Raw genomic sequence first — 26,550 nt, 5'->3', positions numbered from 1 at the left:
ACCTAATAATGACCATGGACTTTAATACTGTTGATTCACTGACAAACAGAATGTTCATGATGAAACTAAGATAAGGATATAATGCCTAAAAATTAAATTGTTTTAATCCCACTTAGTTTCCAAAACGCTTAAGATATTGGGAGACAAAATAATAAATCTTCATAGGTGTCAAACGTGTTGTTTTGAGGAAATAATAAAAATTTCAGGTGTCTAAAAACCTATTGTATATTAAAACTGATAAAGTGAGCAATTTAGGACATTACAAAAAGCATCGTGATTTACATAGGTCAGGTTGTTAAGTAACTCCATGGAGTAGAGCCCATCTTGAGAAATTGATAGTACAGTACCCTCAGCTAGCCAAGAAATTCGCTGCCTTTCCCTTTATCAAACTGGATAATTCATTATCATCTTCACAATAATCGCCATCAGTTCATATCCTTCGCTAAATGAATACAATCTACATCCTCCACCCATATTTCCCAAGATCCATTTTAATATTGTCTTCCCATCAACACCTACGTCTTCCGAGTGGTCTCTCTACCACAGGCTTTCCAACCAACATTTTGTAAGCATTTCTTATCTACCAATCGAACTACATGCCCTGCCCATCTCTTCCTCTTTGATATGATCTTCCTAGTATTTGGGAAGGACATATATAATTATAGAATGACTTAGTGTTGTTGGATTGTGATATCTTGGGGGCTACGACAAGTTGGGATGGGGTGCGGCCATCAATGAATACAGAATTTTGGTTGGGAAACACCCTGAAAAATGTTCACTTAGATTGTGTCTAATGGCTGGCATTCATATTAGTATATTAGTAATGGTGTTTAGCTATTAATTAATGAAGTGCCAGTTCAAGTCAATGTGTGTCAATAATGAAATGAGTTTGTAGATTTCCATGAGATGATCAGTATTTTGTTATGTACCAACATTTTATACGATGAATTATTGTTTAGAAAACTTATAACATTTCATTTGGGTCTCTGTAAGGTAGGGTTTATATTGACTGACATTAACTTACATTCTTCTGGGAACTTCTTATGCAGATCTCCAGTATCAGATTTCATCACAAATAATTCAGTATTTTAGTGATGAAACAAGTAGATAAATATAAAATCCACATTATACTGCCATTTTATGCACTTCCTGTAAAGAAGGAATAAAAAAATTATAAGGTTATGCCTTGATAAATGTTGAGTGCTGTTCACATACTTTGTAGTACAACTGTACCCTTTACAATTATCAACTATCTGTACATTTTCCTGTCACAAATCCGATGTTTAATAACATGTAACAGTAAAATTTTCCCATGCTTTCATATAACATTTTTTTTCATAATTCAGTTATTTTATTTACAATAGACTCTAGCGCAGTGGTTGACAGCCTTTCCATCATTCATTTCACACAAAACCTTTGTTTCTTTACAGATTCCATCTGCCCAACAAAATATTTTTCTTCAGACTGCAAGTGCTGAAAATAAGATTTATTATTTCTTGAGAGAAGTCATCATTGGTTGCTGTACGAAAATAACTGTCCTTGAAACAATTCAGACAAACCCTTTACAAAATGCTCCAACTGCAAGACTAATTTCACAATTGTAGTGTTCAGTTTATTCTACACTTTAAAAAGATAGTATTCTGAAATACACATAATTCAAATGAGTAGGTAATATCAGAAAAATATGCCACCATCAGAAAACGAAAAATCATTCAAAATTCACTTCTCTGAAATTTCTTATCACTGAGAAATGTTTTTATTTCATCACACAACTCATATAAGCAGGAAGAACTCTTCTATGCGACAGCCAATGTATTTGGACATTAAAAATACATTTAATCAATTTTAAGACACCATCAACTGTAATATGTACTCTTGATTTGGTAATAGGTTTAATGAAAAGAAGATGCTGTATCGATTCTTACACACCATCAAATATAAGACGTGCCCTGATTTCAGAAATTTTAAAAAGTGAAAAAAGTGTCCTAAAATCAGAGGAATGTGTATGAATTTAAAGGATGATCTTTGATAAAATTATTCACCTTCACTGCTTCAACCAGTGCAATATTCAGTTTTTGTGGCATCTTTCATGTTGCAAATGATTTTCTATATTTGTACTGATAGCCTGTATATGTACGTGATAGTTTCCTCGCATTTCAGAAGCCCCATCACATTTTAACCGCCTAATTTCATCACCAATTATGAATTCATTTGAACTATAAAAAATGGCATCGCCGGTATTGTGTTTACAATGATCAGCAGAACAAAAGATCCTCATTAATTCTGCCATTTGATTAATATCATGTGAAATTAAGTAAACCAGAGCTATTATAAACATCTGTACTTTCATCTGTCTGAAGAAAAACAAACTTTTCTCATGAGCCGAATTTTAACATTATTAGGCCGGTCCTCAACTTTCCACTTTATATTTGCCTTTGATAAAGGAATTAAATAAAATGTTCTGCTGCTGTCTCTTTCGGTATTCTGGATGTAGGGGGCACTGTTGACTGGTAATGGTCATATAGCTTTTTTCTTCACTCTGGACTGGTAACAGTATCATGTTATTCGAGAATGATCAATGCATTCAGTTTGGATTCTGTAAATATGTAAATGTGTGACATATAGCTCTGGTTCGCCAACCCTGTTCAGAAATACTTATGATGTCTTCAACAGCTGATCTGACCTCGTGATCATCATAACTCAAATTATGTAATTCCACAGATGAGCGGTACATACGAAGTGCCTCTTTGAATAGAAAATAATTTATTTACAGTCTGTAGATCCTTCGCAGCACAAGACAGGTATGTAGAACACAAATACCAAGATTTAGTACAAATAAAGTACCAATAAATATATAACTACACAGTTGTTACAACATACCTAAATACATTTAATAACTTTCAATCAAAACAACTTCTATAGTGTAAAAGCGAGATAAAAAATAATGCTGGTTTAAATACTTTTATATCATGATGTACACTGGAAGAGAATTTAATAACATGATCCCTGCATAGTAAGCAGTTTTCTGATAACTAGTGAGGTTAGCATTCAGCATACGAAGGTCATGTTTATGCCGTGTTTATACTATATAAAGTATTTCAGAATTTCCTTGAAACTTCTCCATGTTGTCCACAACAAATAACATTAATAACAGTAAGAATTCACATGCAGGGAAAAGTATATTAAATGTCTTAAACAATTTTCTGCAAGAGATTCTTTTTTGACTCCTGCTATTATTCATGGTCATAAGCTTCAAACTGCCACCATGACTGTTGTATACTGATTTTAAATTTTAACTTCTTAGATGGGTTATAAATTCTGTTATAGTACGATCATTTGTTAATCTAATTTGCTGCCTGCAACTGTAATCACTATCAGCTGATGAATCATGGTCAGACAGTTCATTTATCACTGGTTCTAATGAAAAATTATCATCATTATCAACATTTACATTTTAAATTCTTGTCGGGAAGTTCACAGTGTAACATGCTATCTACAGTTTGTGAATGCATTAAGAGAATGCTTGTCAATAATCCAAATCTCTGAAAATTAGATTGTAAAATAGGATACGTAATATGAATTTCAAGTATTAAAAATGTTTCACGGACCCCAGGTCTGGAACTTTTGCCACAGCAACAAAAGGCTGACTAAAGGTACATTAGACCAGATTATCTTTGGTTTAGACTACTCGATCTTTCCCCTAGACATGACTAGCTACATATATTCTACTAGACAAAAACTGTCTTGGCAGTATGTTTTGAATTTACTGTTTCAGTATTTACACAAGAGAGGATTGATGCAGTGATACAAACAGGTCGTGCACTCGGTTTCAATAAAGTATCCTTGCATTTCAGAAACAGACAGTTGAGAGAGAGTCATATGTACAAAACTATTATGCTTTATTTTGTGTTTCAAAATGTAATGGAGGAAACCCAAAGTAATAATACTGATTGAACAAATGATTCAAAGTCTGTTCTGTAATAATTAACTTGCAAAAAGTATAAAATAGAAATATGGGCTTTGTGGGTATCCATGACTAATGGTTTTGATATCTTGTGCACATACATGACAGTACTGTAGGAATCTCTACAAGACCCCTTTCCTAATCCTGCATCATTCAGTAATGAGACTATCCACTTGTTCCTATTTTTTTCAAAAAAAAATTGACATACCCAACAACTACACTTCCTTCTCTTCCTCATATGTAGCACACTCATTACAAACGCTGCACCGGCTTCGTCCATAGTTAACAGTTCACTAAACTTGGTTCCTTCGGTTTTTAGATTTGTCTACTAGATTTTTGACAAAATCTGATCATGGTTATATCGATATAGAGTGCAAATCTACACTGACATGATGATAACGAAAATCGAGTAGTCTAAACGTACCTTAAAATTACAGATAACATAGGTTACTGGCTTATTTCTGTAGCATACATAACCTTGCGGAATGTTCAATAGATCTCATCAAAAGGGAAAATTCTTGTGTGTTAAAGGGAAATTTGTTTCATTGCAATGACAACGTAAGAATGGATATGTAAACAAACAGCGTTTAAAATTTTTTTCATATCACGTATAATGAGGTTAAACTGTTTGGTTGAGCCTTTTAGGACATATATTCGCCAATATAATTCAGTAACAGTAAAATACACAACGTGTAAGAAGTCGAGGAAAGTGCTAATCTCCTATAACCATGCACAAAATGCTGAAGAATCGTGTTCAAAAGAGTACATGCGTTTTGGTGAAGGTTATAATGCTTCAAAAGAAACAATGATGCACGATATGAGAGTTGTAGCAGACTTCTTGACCGAAGAAGACGAAAGATCGTTATTTGAAGAAATAGAACCGTATATGCGAAGACTGAGATACGAATTTGATCACTGGGATGATGTAAGCGAACTTGTATTGCCATTCTAAGTTCTCCAAGTTATGATTCAGATTTCAAACGGCGCCTCATATGAAGTGCAAATATATGTATGTTTATAATGCATTAGGTCAATCAGTAAAGTAATTATGGTATGGACGACAGGGATTTGATTTCCCTCAGGGGCCAATAATTTTTGCCACATCATTCAGACAGACCCTGGAACTCACTCAGCCAACTTTCCAATGGTACCAGGGTTCTGTTCTTGAAATTAGAGTTTCCAGAATGATGTATTAAGTTACATCACTGAATGAAACCAACATTCTGCCACATATTCAGAAGGTAAAGGAAAGGGAAGTTTTTCTGTAGTGTCTTAGTTGTAGTTATTTAGTGGTGATTTATGTAACAGAGTTGTGTTCCAATGTTTTTGTTGTATTAAATGCAGTATTAATTTTTTTTAACTTTGTATTGGATGAATGAAGGTAAAGCTTCACACATTTTAAAACCTTGACACTAGATGGAACCAAGTAGTTAGTTTCATACCCTGGCCGCTTTAACTCCATTGGGCATTAGGGTAGGAGTTGTTAGTGGATAAACCTTAGACAGTCTGGACATTGTAGTGAAGAAAGAACTCCTGCCCTACTGGGAACTGAACCCTAGTTATCCAGCCCACTATACTGATTGAGCTATTCTGTCTCTCATTATTAAATGTCAGGTCACTAAAGGAAGGGAGTGAACAGCAGAAAATTGGAGAATTAAGAGGAGTCAAGATAATCATCAAGTATTCCCATCTTTTTTATGCTGCAAAAAGTAAAAGTTTTGTATTTTAAATGTGTCACTAGGCAAGGTCATGCAGCTGTATGCTAAAATGAATAATTCTGGAGATAAGTTCTGGAATTATCAGCTTAACTAAGGAAGATTAACATTTTGCACAGGCTATCCATGGTTACAGAGAGACAGAAAGATTGAACTGGAATCCACAGAATACAGGAATTCTGCAGCGTGTCCGTGATGCAGCGTTTCCACCAGGAACACCCCAATTAAGTCTCGTTCACATACTGGACCTTGCTGAAAAAGGGGTTATCAAGCCTCACATTGACAGTGCTCGTGTAAGTCTTCATTTTGACTTCGGCAGATCATTATGTGACTTTGTAAAATTTTGTTAAGAGGTGACAGAATCTTCTGATTGCAGTATTCATCTTGGGGAACGTACATCCTTTATGCACCGAAGGCCCTCCACGACTCGTCTGGGAATGATGATACACACATACATATTCATTTTATGCAATTGAGAACAATTAGGAAAACATGGAAGATACTACTACTAAACTTTAAAGTCTTTAAGAATATCCAACATTATACTTTAAAGGCTGGGTAGGGAATCCCCAGGCTACTTTGGTTTCTGTGCTTACCTGGAAAATCCCCAATCAGCTGCATAACCATGCAGGGAATCTTCCCTGGTGTCTCATTTAGCCATGCAGGCACCTTGACCACACAGAGATTAACCCCAGATAACTCTTAACATAACTGTGACCATTTAAAATATCAAAGTTTAGCTAACATGACAGAATTGTTATGCTGTGTATACGTTTCCTAACTTTTTTTCTGTAATTACATCATTTTACCTTTTCCACCTCCCTCCCCATCTTCTGCCTTAATTTCTCAATGACACATTTATCTAAATTCTCTCTGAATGCAGATATAAATGATCTAGGCTATCCCTGATGTTAAGTTATCAATGAAGGTAATTTTTAATGAATGGGGGTCGTTGTAAACATATCATGTGTTACAATATTTATAATTAAAGTTATGTTTCTTATTTCAGTTCTGTGGTAATACCATAGCTGGTCTGAGTCTGTTGTCTGATTCTGTTATGCGACTAGTTCATGAAAGGAATAAAGAACAAGTCGTAGATATACTTCTGAAGAGACGTTCTCTTTACATAATGAAGTGAGTGTAATTTAATGGAACAGTATAAATGTGGATATTAAGTCCAGTTTTTTTGTTTAATGTTACACAAATCCATATATAACTGTTATAAATCCTAATTTTATGTTATACATGAAATGAAGAACAACGTTTTTGTGATGTATTTCCAAATAAAATATAGTGCGTCAATTCTGCTGTTATTTTATGCTTGCAGCTAGTCATGAAATAGTCACATTCATAAATATACATTTCATTGCAAAATGTTGATTCTGTAATGAACCTATCTGTATCTTCCACGATAGTTCAGCATAAATCCTGTAGATGGAACATAATGTATTTATTTGTACCTTTGTGAGTTACACGAGTAGAAACAATAAAAGGTTAAGCAAGCATCATTACTTGAAGAAAACAGCTGTTTATTATCTTATTTTAAACAAGATTATAAAGATGTGCTCTTTGGAGTACACAAACATTCCAAAGGTGTGTCTTAATTAGTATCTGGTATTCATTGAACTTTGAATGCACCGAACCAACTTTTATATCAATATTTCTTTCAGAAACAGATTCAGTAGTTTGCTATGGACAGCATCTTGTGAGGCTCTGTGGTAATTCCAGCACGTTTCTAGACCATTCTCTCATTAGCATAATTAATGCAGTGTTGTAAAATATCACAAATACATTCATTTACTTTGTTTCCTTTCTTGTAGTGAATATGAATCATTAACAGACGTTTTTATTTTCAGAAAAACAGCAAGATATGAATTCACTCACGAAATTCTTGGAAGTGCCAATTCAAAATTTGGTGAACAGATTATACCCAGAGGACGGCGCATATCAATCATATGTAGAAATGAACCAGATAATACCGTAGAAAACTAATTAGAATTTGTACATCATACAGAATTGAAAAAATAATATGAAAGCAATTTTGAGACTGAATTCTTTAAAAATAGTATTTTATTGGTGCGTCTGTGATAAGATATAGTCACATAGTCATTTAGTTATATCACAAAGTGATGTTTAATCATTTGACAAGAATGTACCAGTACATTCAGTGCTGGATAGTCAAAATATATTTATCCACACAGGAGAATACGCTAATATAGGTGTGTTAATGTATCTGATACAAATATTCAAAAAAGCCTGATTGAGGTTTGAAAGTATTTCAAAGGAAACGTAGTATGTATAAAATGGGCTTGGTTGAGGTATATTTTCTTTATAGTATATCAGAAGTTATGGGAATTCAAGTGAATACTGAAATATCATTTTTGTGTGGAACAACAGTCATATAGTGAAGCAGGTGGAAACTAAGAGTAGATATTACATATAACATAAAACATGAATTATTTCATACTAAAAATGTTAAACAATGTTGAACAACATCTTGAAGAGGCTGAAGTGATATTTACTCTGTATGTTTCTTAGAGGAATTACACTAAAATGAATTTCGAAAGTCCACTTCTGTGAGTCGATTATTAAATTAAACTTTCATTCCTACAATTTTATATCCGTAACTTCTGTCTTACTTGTCCCAGGTCACGAGATTATAGATAATGCATTTAATATCATTACAAGTATAAAATATAATAAGTTTTATATCTATAAATTGGATGTTATATTAACTCACGAAAACAAATGCTTTCTTGCTCATTTTCTCTGTTTCTTGTAAAAAAAAGGGGGGGGCAATAACCTTTTCAGTGCTGTGGTAGCTCTGTATTCATTTCGGCTTTTGTTCACATTCATGACCTCGGGAAACAGCTTCGCTATCAGCGTCTTAAACAGACAACTGAATCTATTTTCTCGAGAGATTATAAAATAACTTAGAAGAAATTATACACTTATTTTTTAAATTATCTGTTATTAAAATTAGCGTGAGTGTAAGGCAAAACATGAAGCGAAGAAATGGTGTCTCTTTCTCTCTCTTTTTTCCCCCCTTCCCTCTCGACCACACTGTCATCTGACTCGTTTAATATATGAGTGCATCTGGATCAGTTTCATTACAAACTACCACATATTTTTTATTCTTTCTTTCATTTCCTATATTATATTTATTTTGAAGCAAATTATATACAAAAGCTTGATTTTTTAAATTTTCTAATTAAAAAATAAGCATGCGTGTGAGCACGAGCAAATAGGGCACATTTTATGATGCCATTATACAAGCAACAGTTGATGAAACTCAATGTTACATAAAAATGCTTATTTATATAACAGGCTATGCTGTAACCAAAAGATGAACTGAAGCTTATACACATGTTAAGAAAAGTATACAGTAAATACAGTCCACACAACAAGACTGTGAAGTTCAAGCTTACTAGACCAGATCAAGGGAGAGCAACTCACATAAAATCATGTGCGCTTGATCAATGCAGCAAACTCAGAATTTGATTTTATATAAGATAATATATGCTGATTTAAGCAGCCTCTATGTAATAATATTCTTTATTAATTTATTTGTTTACTTATTGTGCTTGGGAAGAGCTAAATTTTCTATAGCAGAAATTGTCATTTTATGAAAAACTACCATTCTACTTAAGCTTAGAATGACAAAAATACTTTGGTAATGGCCTTATAAAATCAGCCACGAGTTTATAATACTGTCATCTGTAATTATGTCTTGTCAGACATTAATGAATTTTGAGATCTCGTGTTCTTATGCAGCGAGTATGAAGACGGCTGTCTTCTGTGTTGTGTCGAGTACTCTGACGGAAGTTCACAGATGTTTCAGAGGTGTTTTCTGCCCCATCACTCATTGCCCTGATGATGGAGGCAGTAAGCACCTCTGAAACATCAGTAAACTTCTAAGAGACTAAACGGTGCAACAACCCAGAAGACAGTCATCTTCGCTGTTATACTGCATGTAAGGAAATTTCTCTTACACAAATATACTACACTACAATTATTCAAGAACGTGCACTGACATCAAGTTCAGATCTTGTCCCATTCATCTGAATAATTATTGTTGGCAATGTCTACTTACTTTCGACTTACGTAGTATACCACGCATCTAACGCTTTTACACCGTACCTCCTCAGACAGACTACAAACAGCTACTGCAGGGTGATTTCCAACAGGTAGTGGTCCATATGCTAAGTCTCCCATGCATCCTGCTTGGTCTGAGGCTGCTCCCCCATTATGCCTGGGCATGTTCTTGCTTGTTCACAGCATGGTAGGCATTTCGAATCAGAGCATACGGAAAGCACGATTCCAACAGATCCATTGTGAGGAATGGAGACTCCTGAACAATCTGGAATATATACATTAATAATCTGTTATTTAATGATGACTAAAAACTACTGGACCTCACACGTGTCACAATAAAGCTGTTGTCTGGTGTCTTGGAATTAAGACGAGAAACTACTTTACCACTTTCTTACTAAAATTACATAAAAATGTCTGTTAAACTGTCTTGGCAAACCCTGTTTTACTATAATAATATAATACATTTTACTCTCTTTTATTCCACAGACCATCAAAATATAACTGAAAACACCAAAAAATTATTTATTAAGATTTCTGTCTTCTTTAGAAGACAGAAATCTTCATACTCACCGCTGTGAAAACCTCAAATCTTACAATTATTTATTATTCAACTCCTAACATAATATGGCCCCATAATAAAAATATAAAAGCAATACCTCTATATACAGAATTTATTTAAAAGGTACAGCACACAGCAAGTCCAAACTTAAATAGTACCTGGTCAAGCAGAAGGTAAACCGACTCCCTGTTCCTAATTACCTCCTTGTCTGCTTCTTGGCCAAGTCGTAACAAACTTGATGATGCCAACTAAAATGAACAAAAATAATATAACTAATTATTTGACCTAATCTTAAGTGTATTTATTATGTTATATGCATTTGGGTATGTAAATAAATGTTTCTGGAATGAACTAAAAAATTCTTCCATAGTACTGTCGGGTATTTCCCCACTGGCACCGAACTAGAGTAACTGTTATAATTTGTAAGTTACGCTAAACAATTAAGTCATATCTTTGTTTCATTCTTTGTTAATAATTGTCTATTATTTTAGGTAGTGTTGTACGACCTTTTAATGCATTTAATCTGTTGAACATATGGTAAGATTCATCAGATGGGGTATCAGCCTACTGCAAGGTCTCTACTTACTCAGGACAACACAGAAAAACGTGGACTTTCATGTCCCAAGCATGATTCAAACATGCAATCCCAATGTTTGAATGAACACCTTGGGTCATGCGGCCATTGTAATTTGTTTAATGCATATTATATTTTAAAAACATTGTGACGCGTATGTTCGTAAATATACAAAGATCTTCAATCACTGTTCAGGCAGTGAGAAATCAAAAGGATTAAGTCCTAAATCTGTTGACTTCCATTTTTTAAACATATTTACGAAAACAGCTCACGGCCACACTTGAGAACAACTGGTATACACCAAATAGATATTTAATTTGAATAAGAAACTTTCACACAACCAGTTCTGAAGCAGTTTCAAATAGTAGTAAGTGCATCAGTACTTACAGCCAGAAATTCCTTCATCCTATCTTCAATATCACCTTGTCCACAAATCGTAAATAATGCCCCAAAAATGTTGTTTACTGCAGTTGCCATGCAATGTATATTATTCGCATGACCTTCTAGAGATGCTCGATAGAATGAGTTTTCATTTCTTGCAAGTTTAGGAATTGATACAGCCACGAAAACCATGAGCAAACATGCCAACAAATGTTCATCCTCATCCGTTTCTGAAAATAAATGAAGTCTGTGTTCAAAGAAGCACATTCTCACGTGTTCATATAATCCTTCTCTAAGACAACCAGATGTATTCATAAAGATGGCACATGCAGTGGATCTATTACTTGTAAATAAACACCATCTGTATAAAAGTTCATTTAGATCTTGAAATAAAATGCAGGCATATATGGCCTATAGAGAGGTGTTGTATTCATTCAATATAAATTTACGAAAGTATTGTGCGAACTGTAATTCTATTACCATTCTTTTGATTGCGCAAAGCAGCGACAAGTGTTGGGTCCACTTTGCAGACAAGGCCTGCTGCTGAAGCCATTTCACTCACCATCTGAAATACATATCACCACTACAGTCGTGACAAATGAAAATCAAATTATTTGGTGCATTTTCATACACCTAAACCTTCAAGAAATCTTGATGTAATGGGTCTACCTACATACAAAATAAATATGATTTTTTCAGTCTCACAAAAATCCAAATTAATTTGCCACTTCGATGATGATCGTCTTCTAGTTGATTGCCATGTATTCTGGTATATGTTTACCAGCGTTTCATAGGTTCTTACTGCCTCTATCATCAGGGTGCTACAACCCAGAAGACATACTCATAGCCATGAGAACCTCAAATCCTACTTAGTATTGAATAAGTTTTTTAAAGTCCACAATGCTTTTGGGTCCCAGAATTTCTGAATCTCATTAAAATCTTGACTTATCCTGAAGCCTGTTATTAAAAAATCTACCATATTACTGGCTAACAAAACAAACCCCAACACACTTCATTAGTCAATTCAAATTTATAAGTACTTTAACAGGACAGGACAGAGTCCGGTGGAGGGCTCTGGTTAGTTCGGTGATGAACCTTCGGCTACTAAAGTAATGCAGCAAAACCAACATAGGCCTCTTGCAACTTAACTGCAAACAGTCAACTTACATGATAAAAAGCAAAAACAATTATGGAATAAAATATTATGTTTTTTTATAAAATAGCATTCAATACGTTTAGTTTAGTTTCTTAACTTCTGTATCAACTTCAAGTATGAGATAAATGTGTATCAGGTACAAATCATATTTACTACGCATCAGGCAGTTGTAAGTAATGGCAAAGTCTTTACCTACACAAATATAACTAAAAATAAGGCAGTCAGCGCACCTCCTACTGGAATTTGTAATCTTATACAAAGACATCAGAAATGGGAATGTGAGATCTTGACTCCGTCACAGACAAAAAAAAGACCAATCAGCGTAAAATATAAATTAATGCTCTCAGACCATGTCAGATGTGACTTCTGTAAGAAACCACCTTTGTTATTTACCCAATTTAGAATGTCTGAACTACAACTTACCATTGCATCTCCACTGGGCAAGTGATGACAAAAATCAAGAATAGAGCTCAGAAGAAATGGGATGCGTTCCTCTAACACATCAACCAAGGCGCCCTGGGCCAACTGACGAAAACTCAGAATTACTCCAACGATTGTCATCCTCTGCAGCACATTATCCACATCTGAACAGGGAGAGTCATAAGATAAGCAACGAAACATGAACAATGGAACAAGTTTCTAAAATGTGGCTGACTTTGAGTTATTTATCCATTGAAGTTAATTTCTGCAATTACAGTCATTGTCAGGCTTATTTCACAGAACTGTAAATTAATGCTTTTGTTACAGGGCAACAATATTGCCTTATTTTATTTTTATTCACTGTTGTAGTCAAAATGCTTACTGATAATTTTCTTGCTAACGTGGCTTATGTTTACTGATAACACAGCATAACATGCATAGCAAGCTGGACAAAACACAGGTTTCAAAGAACTTACATCCTGCGCCCATTCTTAAAAAAGTAAATGGAGAAAGGACATATATTCTATTTAATTCATTGTCTCTGTCAATACTGAGACCAATCTGAATATAAAACTATATAATGAAGCTTAATACAGAACTTATCACTTTAAGAAAATATTTAGTTTTAAAATAATTTTTGTGTATAGTCAGTGTGTATTAAAATTTTAAAATGTAAATAAATTAACACTGTTTTCATAAAGCACACAATTACGCTGCAAAATAAATAAGTAAATAAATAAAATACGTAATTTACAAGCGGAATTAGTGAGAACCTTGGCAAAGATACTCACATTATAAAAAACAGCACAGATATATAACTTTTCAGAAGAAATATTTATGAAGATAGCTATCTTGTGGATTGTTGCGCCGGGTAGTCTAGTAGAAGATATGTTTATTGCCTCCATCATCCATTAACCTGATAATGGAGGCAGCAAGCACCTCCGAAACATCAGTAAACATCTAATGTCTACCAGATTACATGGCACAGCCCAGAACATAGCCATCTTCATATTTGCCACTGCGAGAACCCAAAATCTCAATATTTATAACACACACAACGTAAGTAAATGGTATTTTCTTTCTCAGAACAAACTATTTACTGGGTATCACTCAATATTGAAAATCACTTGCCAAGATTTGTCTGCATGGTAGGTTAGCCAATGTCAGAACACCCATGTATTCACTACGACAGAGACAATAACCCACTGGATAAGTGAATATTTCATCTTCAGAGAAAATTGAAACATTTTTAGTTGATCATCACTGTGCCATTACTGGGACAGATTGTCACTTTATAGAAGTGAATCAAAAGAAATCAAACAAATCAGAATGTCATAACACTGGAGAGGTGAAATCCGCAACGAAACACTACGTTTTTACATGTGTTCTTTTGCACTTTTGCATTTTGAATTCTCATAGCTGACATAAAAGAAATAACATATTATTCATATATAATGCAAGCGTTACCATAAGTACACATCAGCACAGAAACAAATCGCAGACATAAGCATATGTTTTTAATGCAATACTTATTCATGCACTCATACCTACTTATCTTCGTATAAAAAAAGAGGAATGTAACGACACTATTATCACAAAAATACAAGAACATGTCTTTTAAATGTTATTTTCTTTCTTCTCCACTGACTCGGTACTGATCGAAAACTGCTTGGAGAACAACACAGTTTGAAATAGAGGGCCATGACTTTGTATTACAGACTGATCAACAAATTTAATGTATAGCCTGTAATATATGTTGAAATGTCTCTTACCCTGTTAATTTTTTGAAAAAAAAAAACACTAAAATCTTCTCGGGCGATCAGCCGCGTCAAATGGTTAAACGATAAAACCGACGTTTCAGCTTTTGTGTTCTGTAGCAACAAATGCAAGACAATTCTACAACATATGATCGTGCATATTATAAGAAACTACATAAAAGAAGGTCAGTATTCACGAAGAACAAGTGAAACAATGTTGGCCGCTGGACGGTGAATTTTCATGCAGAACAAGAAATCCATTTGCTTACTCAGAGCCACTTTTGGTCCTGTGATTGCAATGGAAAAACAAAAACAAACTTCTCTAAAGAACCATCCACACACGCACACACAAATTGAAGAAGAGAGTCAACTAAGATTCCTCCGCAAGTTCTCTGTCCTCAAACTACAATTCACACCATGCACTGGCCAACTGCTGGAAAGAAATGCCCATACTTACGTTGAAGTTTCTTGAACTGCTCTTTCATTATTTCTGGTTTATCAAAGTTGGTTCGCAGTGCGACTAGCACATCCTTGTTTCCTGCAACCAGTTTCTGTAAATCGGCAAATAAAAAAAGTATCAAAAGCACTCACCAACAACAAAGTGCATTTTAGGGTTCTCTACGATTGTACCTTTGATATTCTAATTTTACATTATACTTCATACAAAGAAAATAAGTCTAAAATCTGAAACAAATTATTTTAATGTTTATATATAGGAAAATAATTAATATGAACAAGGCTGGAAATGTGTACTCTTTGGAGCACACTACAAGCCAAAATGTGTTCTTACACATCACGGGTGACGATGCCAGCAGGGTAATCAAATAAGTAAGAAATGAAGCAGTGGTGTTATAAAAAAGTTAAACAAGGTCAATGTGTCAATTTGGTATACCTATGAAAATATTACCTTCCAAGTACATGCAAGTAATGCACCAAATTAAAAAAACAATTATACAGTATTAAAATAACAAAATCTTTTAAAACATTCAATTTGATTAAATATTTTTCATCAAAAGTGAAGCAAGTAATACGCACATGCATATTTTATTTGCGCCATATTAAAACATACCTTCAATTCCTGTACCTGACTTGCAATATGCCACATGAGGGTCTCATTGAGAAGCTTCATACCATACGGTCCAATCAGTTCGGCCAATGCTCGTAATTCATTGATGTCTGAAAATTCTTCAGCGTTAAAAGGGATGGCTCCTTCAGCTGTGAGACTCACAAAAGCCCTCTGGTTATTGGAGAAGCAGATGTTCCCTGCACTCACACGGCGAAGCAACACTTCCGAATACCTGAACAGCAAGACGTAACTCACTGGATCCATATTTATTACAGAAACACTTATTAATATTTACCTATTATTCCTGTTGATCTAAGTAATGAGGGAGAAAGGGACCACAAACACGCAAGTAAAAGACATTAGTATATAAGTGTATTAGTTACAATAAATGCAAGAAAATAATTTATATATGCCTGCAAACATAAAATATATTGTTCCTTAGTTATAATTAATACAAAAATATTTTAGTTCACAAAATGAAATTACGTTATACCAGTTAACAATATACTTTTATATCTTTCTCAATACTGAAAGAACTTCTTTAATCAAACTCAAAAGCAAAACTATGACTTCTATCAAGCATTTTGTGTTCTATAAATAATCTTTCACACAAATCACTACAGACAAGACATCCCATGCAGAATGAAGAATGTACTAAATAGCATAAACCTGAAATGTACTTTTCGCTTAAATAAACAATGAAGACCATGACTTACCACTGAGTGTACAAGGCTGCTACCGTTTTCTCTCCATGGCTGTCCACTGACTGTGTTTGCTGAAGTAAAGCGTTGTTAAATACTCTAGTGATGTCAATATGAACTGCAAATCATAATACACTAATCAGTATAAAGTAAACCCTCATTCTGCAAACTGGTCCATATACAATCTTAGAAATAAACGAGTCTAATTTCATAATTTGCTTCAACCGCTTCCAACAGGTTCACAAAATGTAGTAAACAACAGAGACAAGTCTTGACATGAATGTAAAAAAGAAATTTCAGTATCAGTTACACTTTAATTACCATAATTCTCAACAGTCTGCAATACATTCATATATGCTCGCACACTTGCCAACAGCTCTGATGGTTTGGCAATCTCGCTAGTGTCAGAATTGTACATCACCATCCCAACTAAAGCTCGTGCAAATCTGTTCTCCAGGTGCTGCGTAAGATATTCCCGCGGAGCAAAAGTATATTCCCATACATTGATAGTGGAGCAGTAATTTATTGCAAAACAGAGCTCTGTTAATGCCATGTGCAGTTTGTCCATCCTTAACAAAAAGAAAGTTAATTAAATATTAAAAATCTCACTTAATCCTTTAATGCTAAATGGTAACTTATAGTCACACTGCCACCACAATCACCACAATCAATTCTTCATTTTATATTTGTGGGTTTCATATGTAAAAAGCAATTATTTTCTTACATAGCCAAGATAAAACTGACTGAATCTATGGCGCAACAGCCCGAAGCCAAGCCTTGGTCTCCGCCCATGTGGGAGGTTGCTTAGTCTTTGAAGTGTGCATTTATGAGTAGTAAGTGACCAGGCCACTGCCTCTGCACAATCTCTACTTAATCCTGATTTGTCTGCTAGAGCCATCTAGTAGTGAATCAGGAGAGACTTGGGTGAGAAATCACCACTGAATTTTGCTTACAAAACATCTTGTTCATGCTCGTAAGGTTCTTTTACGTGCTGTAAATCTACGACACGGGACCGCCGGCTTCACTACCCCTCCGAAGGAAGTTGTGCAACGGATTCTTATCACCCTTAAAAATTCATCGACCATTTAACATCAAAATGACTACTGTTATGTTCCCAGTTTTATATATTTTTGTAATATGTGGCAATTCACAGGAATGAAACTGCGTATAAATGGTCACCTGTAAATGATAGCAGATACTCGTAACTGTTATTACTGGAAACACTGTAAAATAAATATGGAATATGTAACTACTGTACATGTAATACAAATATTGTTTTATTGTTTAATGATTCCCTGATTCTAAAAATTCAAATTACCTTTCATATTATGATTCCTAATATACGTATCAACAGGCACCATGGAACTACACAAAAAGCTGGACCATGTACAGATGTAATTCGCATTAGTTTGAAGTAACATATTTTGTAAAAGAAAAGCTAGTCCATAGCGCAAACTTACGTAGTGAGATCTTCTCGAGTTTTCCTGTAGCTCTCTACACCAGGCTTTGCTATTTCAGGAGCATTTTTCTTATTTTTGTCCTTCTTCTTTCTGTTTACCACTTGAGAAATCAAAATGGCACAGTGTTTTGGAAGCAGCTAAATTACAATTAGAAAAATCACAAATTAATGATAAAATTTTTATATTACCCCAACAGTCAAAATTTTTGTCATTACATTCAAATACATTACATAACTTCAAAGCACATACCTTATCACTCATTGTGCATTGTTCATCACATATTGTTGTGATTATATTTTTTGCCTCCTTGGCCATTTCATCAAGGAACATATTCACTACAGACAAACTTCGCTCTCGTATGTGATGCCTCTGAAATAAGAGTGAAATTAATTACTGCGTGAAATATAAATATTTGATAATTTCCTCAATATACGAACATATTTTCCATTCCCATTATTTAATTACCTGCACATAAGTAACATTCTTTTATTCAGAATTTTCAGTCCAAAATCAGTAGTTCACTATCCTTCTTCTAAAAACCCTTTATACGACCTTTTCAGTGCTCTTGACTTTACAACCGTCCCTTTTGTGCATATGATCATGACTATGACCACAATCAATGTTTTTGAAATGGGGGTCTAATGCAAAAATCCGAACAGAAATATGATTTATGTGAGAAATTCCTTAAAAGACAAAATTTATACAACCAAAATTCATGGAATTTATTTCAACAACGAACCACCACCTGAACAATAAATTATCACAACAGATATAAGGCATGTATACAATAAAATATCAATAAAACCTGGTTTCCATTTATTAAAATAACATTTTTGTTAGTTGAATTTCATAATGATAAAGTTGTCACCTATTTCAAAGGGACATAAAATTAAACAGTTTAAAAATTTTAACATTTTGTTGATGTAATATACTTTACCAACATTCTTTAATAGTTCCAAGATAATCACTGTGTATTACGTTACTTACCTCTTCTGGGCACAGATCGTGGGTGCAGCTCTGGAAGTGACCACATATCAGAGGAAAAGCAACAATGTAACGATTCTGAGCAGGAAATTCCAGACACATGTGGAACTGATCTTCAAATATCTTGTTGTAAAAGCTGATGTGGGAACAGAAACAAACTTAATAAACCTGCATATTACATCCTACAGGACATCTCATAAATATACCAATGTGAAAAGAATGCAAAGCTTCGCTAGGGACTTCAAGGCATTCGCATTCAATATCTCTGCGCTAAACAGTGTACCATTCTTGAGATTTTCACGGCATTCAAAGCTGTTAAGAACAGTCTTCTGGGTGGTGACACTGTGTAGACTTGCAGATATCAACATTTCAGAGGAACATAATGCCTCCATCTTCAGGGCTAAAGATGGAGGCAGGATTCCTGCTACCTACTAGTCCAGATGGCATCAAACCTCAGAAGACCAACACTGATTTAAAGCATAATAACTCCACAACATGTACATGTGACAAACTAATACTTCAGTTTTCTGACTTTTTTGTGAATAAGAGGTCATTTGTAACAGTATTACTGTAATATGAAATGTTGCAGATGGGTTTATCGTGTTTTAACAATCCTTGTAATGAATATGCTTTTTCTTTACAGTTTTCTGTTTCGTTCATATTACCATAAAGAACAGTTTATGTATACATAACAGTACTTACCAGAATATGGATAAATCTGATGTCTCCACCAGAATCTCATCTAAATAATCTACCATTTTGGTATGGAAAACTACTGTGTCAAGAAGGGAGGCCAGATCACGATTTTCTGACAGAATAAGTTGTGCCTTGCTCACAGAAGTGTATGCCTGAAGTCTGATCCAATCAATTCTAATTGCTCGGAAATCAAACACCTCATTCTCTTCGACTGAAAAAAAGGCAAGTGACACTCAATTCTATGTCACTAATCTCCACAGTTATCAAATTCAAATACAGAATCACATTAACCCTTTGATGCTGCAGATCTTCTAAGTAGTATTTAAAAGTTCAGAGGCAGTAAGCACCTGCGAAACAACAGTCAATTTCTATGAGACCATATGGCGCAACAGGGTAACATACCAGAAGATATTTTAAATTTGAATCTCGCCTCACTTTGAAACGTAAGCTCGTAAATTATTATTGATAGGTAATTTTCTGGAATGGGATAAAAGAAGTTCTGTACAGAAATTGTACAGATTACATGAAGTATTATTACTGACCATACACACCACCTCACCAAATATTTGCGTCTTTAGATAGGACAGGATCATTGAAATTAAACAATTACCTTGTTTCACAGAGACACTTTGAATGGTGCTGCAGATAGAGGACAGAATTATACTCTCATCTTCAGGGCACACTTGGAGATTCTGAACCATCTGGTTTAGAGAAATGGCGTCATATCCGGTAAGGTACTGAACATAGTACCGCTGCATAACTTGACTGTACTTCCGCACCAGAACTGCGCATATTAAATTACATAAATAGAAATCGGTTGTTTTCAGTCTACGGTGAATTTAAAGGCCACAGAAGCACAATAATGGCTTATGTTACTATATAACAATTCCTTTCCTGCATTGATAAACAAGCCAACCAACATCTTACCTCGCAATTCCTCCATGTGAAAGAGCAATTCCGGCAACTGCCGATCAACCAGATCTTCTGCCGTCTTCCCTTTGCTCTTCTGCTGAGGTGGATTATCATTATGTCGCAAGAGCCAATATACTTCATCTCTTGCACAACAAAGACCAATAAATATCAATAATGCCTGCCAAAAAAATTTTAAAGTCAACATGTGTTCAAAATATTGGATGAAACATGTACTCACAGGAAGAAATGACAAAACACGGTGAGAAGAAAAAATTGTGGCAAACTGTAAGGTATAATTATAACAGTAGCAATAATAAAACAACAGTATTAATATTTTGTGAGTCTGAAATATATGGGAATATCTTAAAGGTTCCATATAACTTGTCACAATTAGATTATTTTTCATTTTGGCTCCCTCTGGGAACATGCAGACATTTTTGGGTCATTATGTATAATTCCTCCTTATGTTAACCATTGACCTGGAATAAAATCTTTAAAATTTATAATGTTATATTTCAGTAACTATAAATATTAAGTGATTCGATAGTGAAAAATAAAGAAGAAATATCACCCAACAGCCCACTTTCCAATGCAACCCGAACAAAGGTCATAAAGTCAATGTGCAACAATTTTACATTATATTCCCAATTGCATTTCATATTATAAGGAACTACGTTCATGTTTAGATTATTATAAACAACTGTGTTCCTTCAAAAAATAATAAAATATAAGTCAATGTTACATACCATAAACACTTAACTCATACATCTCGTAAATGAGGTCACAGCAGTGTGTAAGTAACAACAGAAGAGATACAAACTCCAAGACAGAGATACACAAAGATGTACCTTTGGTCCTAGGAGTCCAGGTTGATCAGTCAGGATTAAACCAAGCTCTTTCAGTGTTGTCCTTAAAAATTTTCTCCTTTCCCGATGACGGTGTGCACTGGTTAGGTAACCAAAATGCACCATATTATGAATATAATACAACAAACTTATACATTTCATTCGCTCTAACCTAATGAACTAAAACCAAGGAAATAGGTATTTTTGACCAATGTTATGGACAGGTGCTTATTACTCTACTTCATATTTGGATGGTCCTGGATTCAAATGTGCATTTTAATACATCACTTCTCATTCAGAGGCTTTTGAAAATAATTCCTAGGGCTACCTCATATTCCCATCCCCGTAAGAAACGTTATTTATTATTATAAAACCTTCCATAAAAATTAACACTTACGCTTTCTGTATGGCTTGATTGTAGCAATCTTTTACTTCTGAAATCCTTTTCCCATATCCTTTAATGCCATCAAAGAAGTTTTGAATATATGAATGTATAAATAGAACTTCATCACGGAAAAGAGCAATGACCCAGCTTGATTCCAGAGCGCTAAGCCACAGTTTATTGGGCCAATCCTGTGGCTTATCTTGCCCTAGAAATTGGTGGCAAAGCATAAAGCCAACTGAAACAGAACACCGTATCAGTTACTATTATATTCATTATTTCTTTAAAGTTTTAATGATATAGAAACATTAAGAAATAAATGTGAAATGTGAGGTTTTAACAGAGGCAAAGATAATGTGCTTCTGGGTTTTCGCACATGTACACTTGTCGGCAGATGTCGACACTGGCACCTACTGATGAATCTACACAGCACCTTAACCTAGACGGACATTCAGAAAACAGGCAAAGTGGTCTTATCCCTGTTTTCATGGAAAACGTAAAATGACTAGATGCTTTATCTTGCACGAAACCACCACAAACATTAACTTTCAGGTTGTCATGAATATTTGCATCAGAGTTATTCGGGCTTGCAAATCATAAAACTGTGATGGCTTATCCTGTGTCATCAGAAAATGTTCTTCGAAAGCACAAATATGCAATAATTCATGCAGAATGTGGTGTGTGATCTCACAGGTACCTTGAATCATCTTAATGAATAACTTGTGGATAAAAATAATATTATACACGAAATGTGTAAGCTTTTATGTTGCAGACAGGTACCACACCAAGCCAGAGCAACAAAATTGAAAATCCTTGACATTTCATAAGGATTTAAACAGAAAATGAACATTTCATAACAATCATCGCTTGAGGAATTAATTACATTTTTTTTTTTAAATGTACCAGGTCATAAATAATGCCTCTTCAGAGCAGATTAAACAAAATCAGATCTAGGCATACTAACACAAGGAGCATGCAACTTACAAGCTTCAAACAAATATAAACACTTACAAATAATCCACCGTTCCATTGTATCAAGTGAGAGGTATTCACAAGACATTGTAGCAGTTTGTGAAGGTTTCAACAATTGGCCTGGGTTCCCAACCAAACTAAGTCTTTGGTCTGACCTATGAATATAAAAAAAGCATACATGATTGGCATGGTGAATTTTTTATGTTCTAAAGAATGTTAAGTTCTAGCAGTATCAAATTAGGCCACAACCACTTCCTTCCACATTCTTTCCAATCCATTGCTTACTATCATCCCCACATTCCAAACTACATAATCTGGGCCACTGAAAGCAATGTTAAATAAATTAGCATCAGTGAATAAACAATTGGTTTATTGCTGAAAGTCTGAGGCCTCCAGAAAAAGTATCATGCCATATTTTAAAAGCAATATGTACCAATATTTTTGGTACTGTAATACCAAATTCTCTGCATAACTTCCTATCGCTTACCTCCATTTTTCTGCAGAAAGATTTCTGTTGCCATAAATTGGACATAAGGACACAAGCGCTGTAACAAGCAGTTTGGCATGAGGCACAAATTCTTCTGAGAGCTTCTTGATGGGTGGATCATAGTCCATTATCATCTGACCCAGGCGAGGAAAACTCTGATCACTGTCATAAACAGTCATGCAAATTACTCAAGTACGTAATTCATACTTAATACAAATCTTAAATTTTTAAATATTTTGCTGCAAAGAATGCAATAATATAAGGTGCCCTAGTAACAATTTTTTGTGGAATTTTCATTACTGCAAGTTTAAGTTTAACTGTCCTGAATATCTCAAGTTTATGTGGCAGACTTTTTCCTGGAAGGGTAAGGCATATATTGAGCATGTAGAAGGTTTCACCTATATTGAATATATAACACTTCTTGTAAAATGTCACAAGATATAGATTTGTCAAGTTGTACCAACTTTTACATGGCAGTGTCATGTTGTAAAGTGGTAGCCATGCCTGTGAAAGGATTAAACAAAGTTTAATCTCTCTCCTTATCTCCCTAACCTCAAACTAGACACAAACTTGTAAGAGAACACACATACACATAAAAATACTAGAGTACCTCTAAATTATATCCTTTTCTAACAAGCAACATACATCTAGAAAGTTTCATAATATTCAATGACTATTAAATGGAATTACAAGAAAGAATTCAAATAAGGTACTGAATGTAAATGATAAACAAACTTTGGACAAGTCAGGAAATAGTCTCCATTACATAAACAACTCTACCAGGGAACATCAAGCATAAAATAGCAGCTAAGAGAAGTATATGGAAACAAACTGCCTAAATTAGTATGTGAATTCAATAATTCATTAACAAATGACAAACGGACACACCTTTGATTATGTACCATTTCATGGGCAGCGTTAAAAAGGCCCAGAACAGCCTTTCTGTCTTCAACCCTTGACAGAAGCATCATAAGAGTTACATATGTGACTACCAATTCAAGGTAAGCCCTTGTTAACTCAAAATTTAAAGTCTGCAAAAGAAATAACTATTTATTAATATGATGTCTTAACATAAAATGTTTCCAGGCAAAGCTAAAATCTAATACAAACATAATCCTTGTCAAATGTAGACTAATACCATTTCCTTTGTGAATTCAAAATCAGCAAGGCAAGCTTTCTGTTAGTTTTCTCGCATCAAATAATATGATGATTAATGAATATTGAATCTGAAGGGATATGGTACAAAGCAAACTCAGCCTCACATAAGGGCATTTGCCTACAAGGACTAAGGAATAAAATAAAAAATCTCAGTCACAATAACCAGTCCCAGGTTGAGATAAAAACCCAGGATCTCCTGAATATGAAGTGGGAGTGTTAATCACTTGGCTGTGACCTGCAACTCTAAAAATGTATCCCCAAGTGAATCTTTTCATGGTATAATTGGATATAGCAATGTATGTAGAGCTAGCGATATAAATTACCAACAGAAGGTGAGTGGATGGCAACTTACAATATCAAGTTGAACTTGACAAGCATCCATAGTAGTCAGGAGTTCACACACATTGTCTTTAAAATCCAATAAATCAACAAATGTGTAATAGTAGAGTGATAACGACTTGATGATTTCACTGCGGATTTGTGTGATTGCCTGCAACTGGAAAACAACAAAATTTGAATTAAAAAGCAAGTATCAATTGACTCTAAACCAATCAATCAACCAACAAACTAGTCCACAAGACCCAAAACAAACAACACACAAAAAATCCCTACAAAATCTTCAACACTCTTCATTACAATCAGTGAAACACACGTTCAGAATTCTTGCCACTAAATACCTGGAGCACGTACGTCTGTGTGAGCATGTGCACACATATACTATGTCCATCCACGTAGTAAACAACACTCTGCAATTAAAAAAAATAATAGTGAACTTACTCCCTTTATGTCAATGTTAGGAAATCGTCTAACAATATATTTTATTGAAGATTCCAATGTCTTGTCAGATAAAAATCCTGGTTTTGATTTTGCATCACCACATGCCTGAAACAAATACAGTACAAACTGTAAGAAGTAGTGCCTACAACTGTAATAAACTATCAAATGTATTTCATAATTAACCACGCCTAATAAAGAAGAAATCAGTGAACATAAACACAAAACATATACAGAAAATTTAAAGTATCTGATCTGACAACTTCAGGACAGCAGTGAATTTAAATGGTGCAGCAAAGAGTTAAAACAGTAGTTTCTTTCTCCACGCTTCATTTAAAAATTATAAAATACAATATTTAGCAAGAACGTACTGCAGTGACAAGCTGCATACATTGTCTATATATATATAAATTACAAAAAATGTCTAAAATATAGCCCCTTTCACAAAAAAATACCCCCAAAAACACAATATTTAATTAAAACTATAAAAATATGTTTTGAGTTTCACATCCCTGGTATCCACTATGAAGTATCTATGGAATGTAAATAAATCCAATTTTATTCTTTAAATATTTCATTAAAGAAAATGGCATTACCTTAGTGAACGTATGGACCTTACATGAATGAGGTTAGAATTCGTCTTCCATAGAGTAAGAAGTGAAATTAATCTGTACAAGAGCAGTTACTTTGAAAATCATTTCTTTACAACTGGCAACATTCATCCTCAACAAATTTAATAGATATCAACTACACTGGGTTTCTTGCGTGATTCACCGTCAAATAAGATGTCTTCAAAAGGCCATAACCTCCTTCTAGAAAAAACATAAAACTGAAACAAAACTTACCTTTTTGATGTTGTAAATCCTTGTCAGCATGCCAGTACCCCTGTCATTAATAAGGGATAACTTTTCTGCCAACTTTTGTTGACCAGGGACGAGTTGCCTCGCCATTCTAAATCCTTATAAACAAACTACAAGCACTGACACTACGAAACTGACTACGGAACATATGCCGCGGAATATCTATGGGAACGGAAAATATCGCCCAATCCATGTAGGATCCATGAAAATCTGGGATTTCGTTCCCGTTTAAGTAGATTATATCATATACAGACCGTATGCGTAAACAATTTTTAAACAGAACACAAATCATATAACACTTCAAGTTCTCATGACAACTAAAATTCTCTCACACGATCAACCGTCAGTTCGGAACAAAAGTCCGAATTGATGCTAGTGGAATGATTTTATCACATTGCCTTTTGTAAGGTGTAATACACATTTTACGCCCCTAACTACGCCTTGTCGTAATTTTTTGGGCTGGCATTACCTCTCTGAGCACCAAATGAACGAATAACTAAAACCACTTGCTGTATTCTGACAGCAGGCTCTTGCTAAAAAATGAAGAACAGGTATTTATACCCACAGTACAAATATGGAATCAAATTCTAGAAGCAAAATCTTCACAGATGCATAAATAATTTTAAAATGGG

The 26,550-nt window shown here is 34.4% G+C and overlaps 3 protein-coding genes across 5 annotated transcripts in view; 1 reads left to right on the top strand and 2 right to left on the bottom strand.

The window, feature by feature from the left end:
* The window catches only part of NfI (Nuclear factor I), a 279,859-nt gene extending 275,546 nt beyond the window's left edge, over positions 1-4,313 (bottom strand). The window contains exons 1-2 of the mRNA XM_087354492.1: positions 4,173-4,313; positions 1,025-1,149 (exon numbers count right to left, since the gene is read on the bottom strand). Coding sequence (XP_087210618.1) covers positions 1,025-1,026 — 2 coding nt within the window. The 5' untranslated portion in view covers positions 1,027-1,149; positions 4,173-4,313. The remainder of the gene's footprint in view (positions 1-1,024; positions 1,150-4,172) is intronic.
* Positions 1-8,250, top strand: part of LOC110833012 (RNA demethylase ALKBH7, mitochondrial) — an 11,586-nt gene extending 3,336 nt beyond the window's left edge. For 2 of the 3 annotated variants that reach the window (XR_015536706.1, XR_015536707.1), the window contains exons 4-5: positions 1,431-2,801; positions 5,799-5,930. Coding sequence is in view for 1 of the 3 variants with exons in the window: in XM_022070576.2 (XP_021926268.1) it covers positions 4,578-4,889; positions 5,799-5,972; positions 6,689-6,813; positions 7,536-7,671 (747 nt within the window). In the remaining 2 variants the exon portion in view is untranslated. Of the gene's footprint in view, positions 1-1,430; positions 2,802-4,441; positions 4,890-5,798; positions 5,973-6,688; positions 6,814-7,535 lie in introns of those variants that run through there. The other variant, XM_022070576.2, reaches the window with a different exon arrangement.
* On the bottom strand, positions 7,188-26,447 carry Hem (Nck associated protein 1 Hem). The gene is made up of 23 exons (XM_087354491.1): positions 25,904-26,447; positions 25,062-25,166; positions 24,637-24,780; positions 24,015-24,157; positions 23,127-23,288; positions 22,679-22,794; positions 21,683-21,905; positions 21,289-21,385; positions 20,456-20,618; positions 20,139-20,312; positions 19,535-19,739; positions 18,836-18,968; positions 18,098-18,217; positions 17,849-17,985; positions 16,710-16,957; positions 16,404-16,506; positions 15,691-15,919; positions 15,079-15,172; positions 12,868-13,028; positions 11,769-11,853; positions 11,295-11,518; positions 10,492-10,581; positions 7,188-10,039 (listed from the first exon to the last, which is right to left on the bottom strand). The coding sequence occupies exons 1-23, from the start codon at positions 26,006-26,008 to the stop codon at positions 9,926-9,928; spliced, it is 3,375 nt and encodes a 1,124-aa protein (XP_087210617.1). The 5' UTR covers positions 26,009-26,447; the 3' UTR covers positions 7,188-9,925.
* Positions 26,448-26,550: the final 103 nt, after the last annotated feature.

The sequence above is a fragment of the Zootermopsis nevadensis genome, unplaced genomic scaffold, assembly GCF_977971745.1.
Source record: "Zootermopsis nevadensis isolate Lab colony 2312 unplaced genomic scaffold, Znev_1.0 Znev_ptg000023l, whole genome shotgun sequence".
NCBI classification, from domain to species: domain Eukaryota; kingdom Metazoa; phylum Arthropoda; class Insecta; order Blattodea; family Termopsidae; genus Zootermopsis; species Zootermopsis nevadensis.
This window is presented reverse-complemented; position numbering and strand designations above follow the sequence as displayed.

Bases quoted from the DNA above. Each gene is read 5' to 3' on its own strand.
- Hem (XM_087354491.1), bottom strand. From the start codon at position 26,008: ATGGCGAGGCAACTCGTCCCTGGTCAACAAAAGTTGGCAGAAAAGTTA. The intron at 18,969-19,534 runs GTAAGTACTGTT...TTCCCACATCAG, and splicing joins TCAGATTTATCCATATTCTG to CTTTTACAACAAGATATTTG. The intron at 13,029-15,078 runs GTAAGTATGGGC...CTCCCTGTTCAG, and splicing joins GCAGTTCAAGAAACTTCAAC to ATGTGGATAATGTGCTGCAG.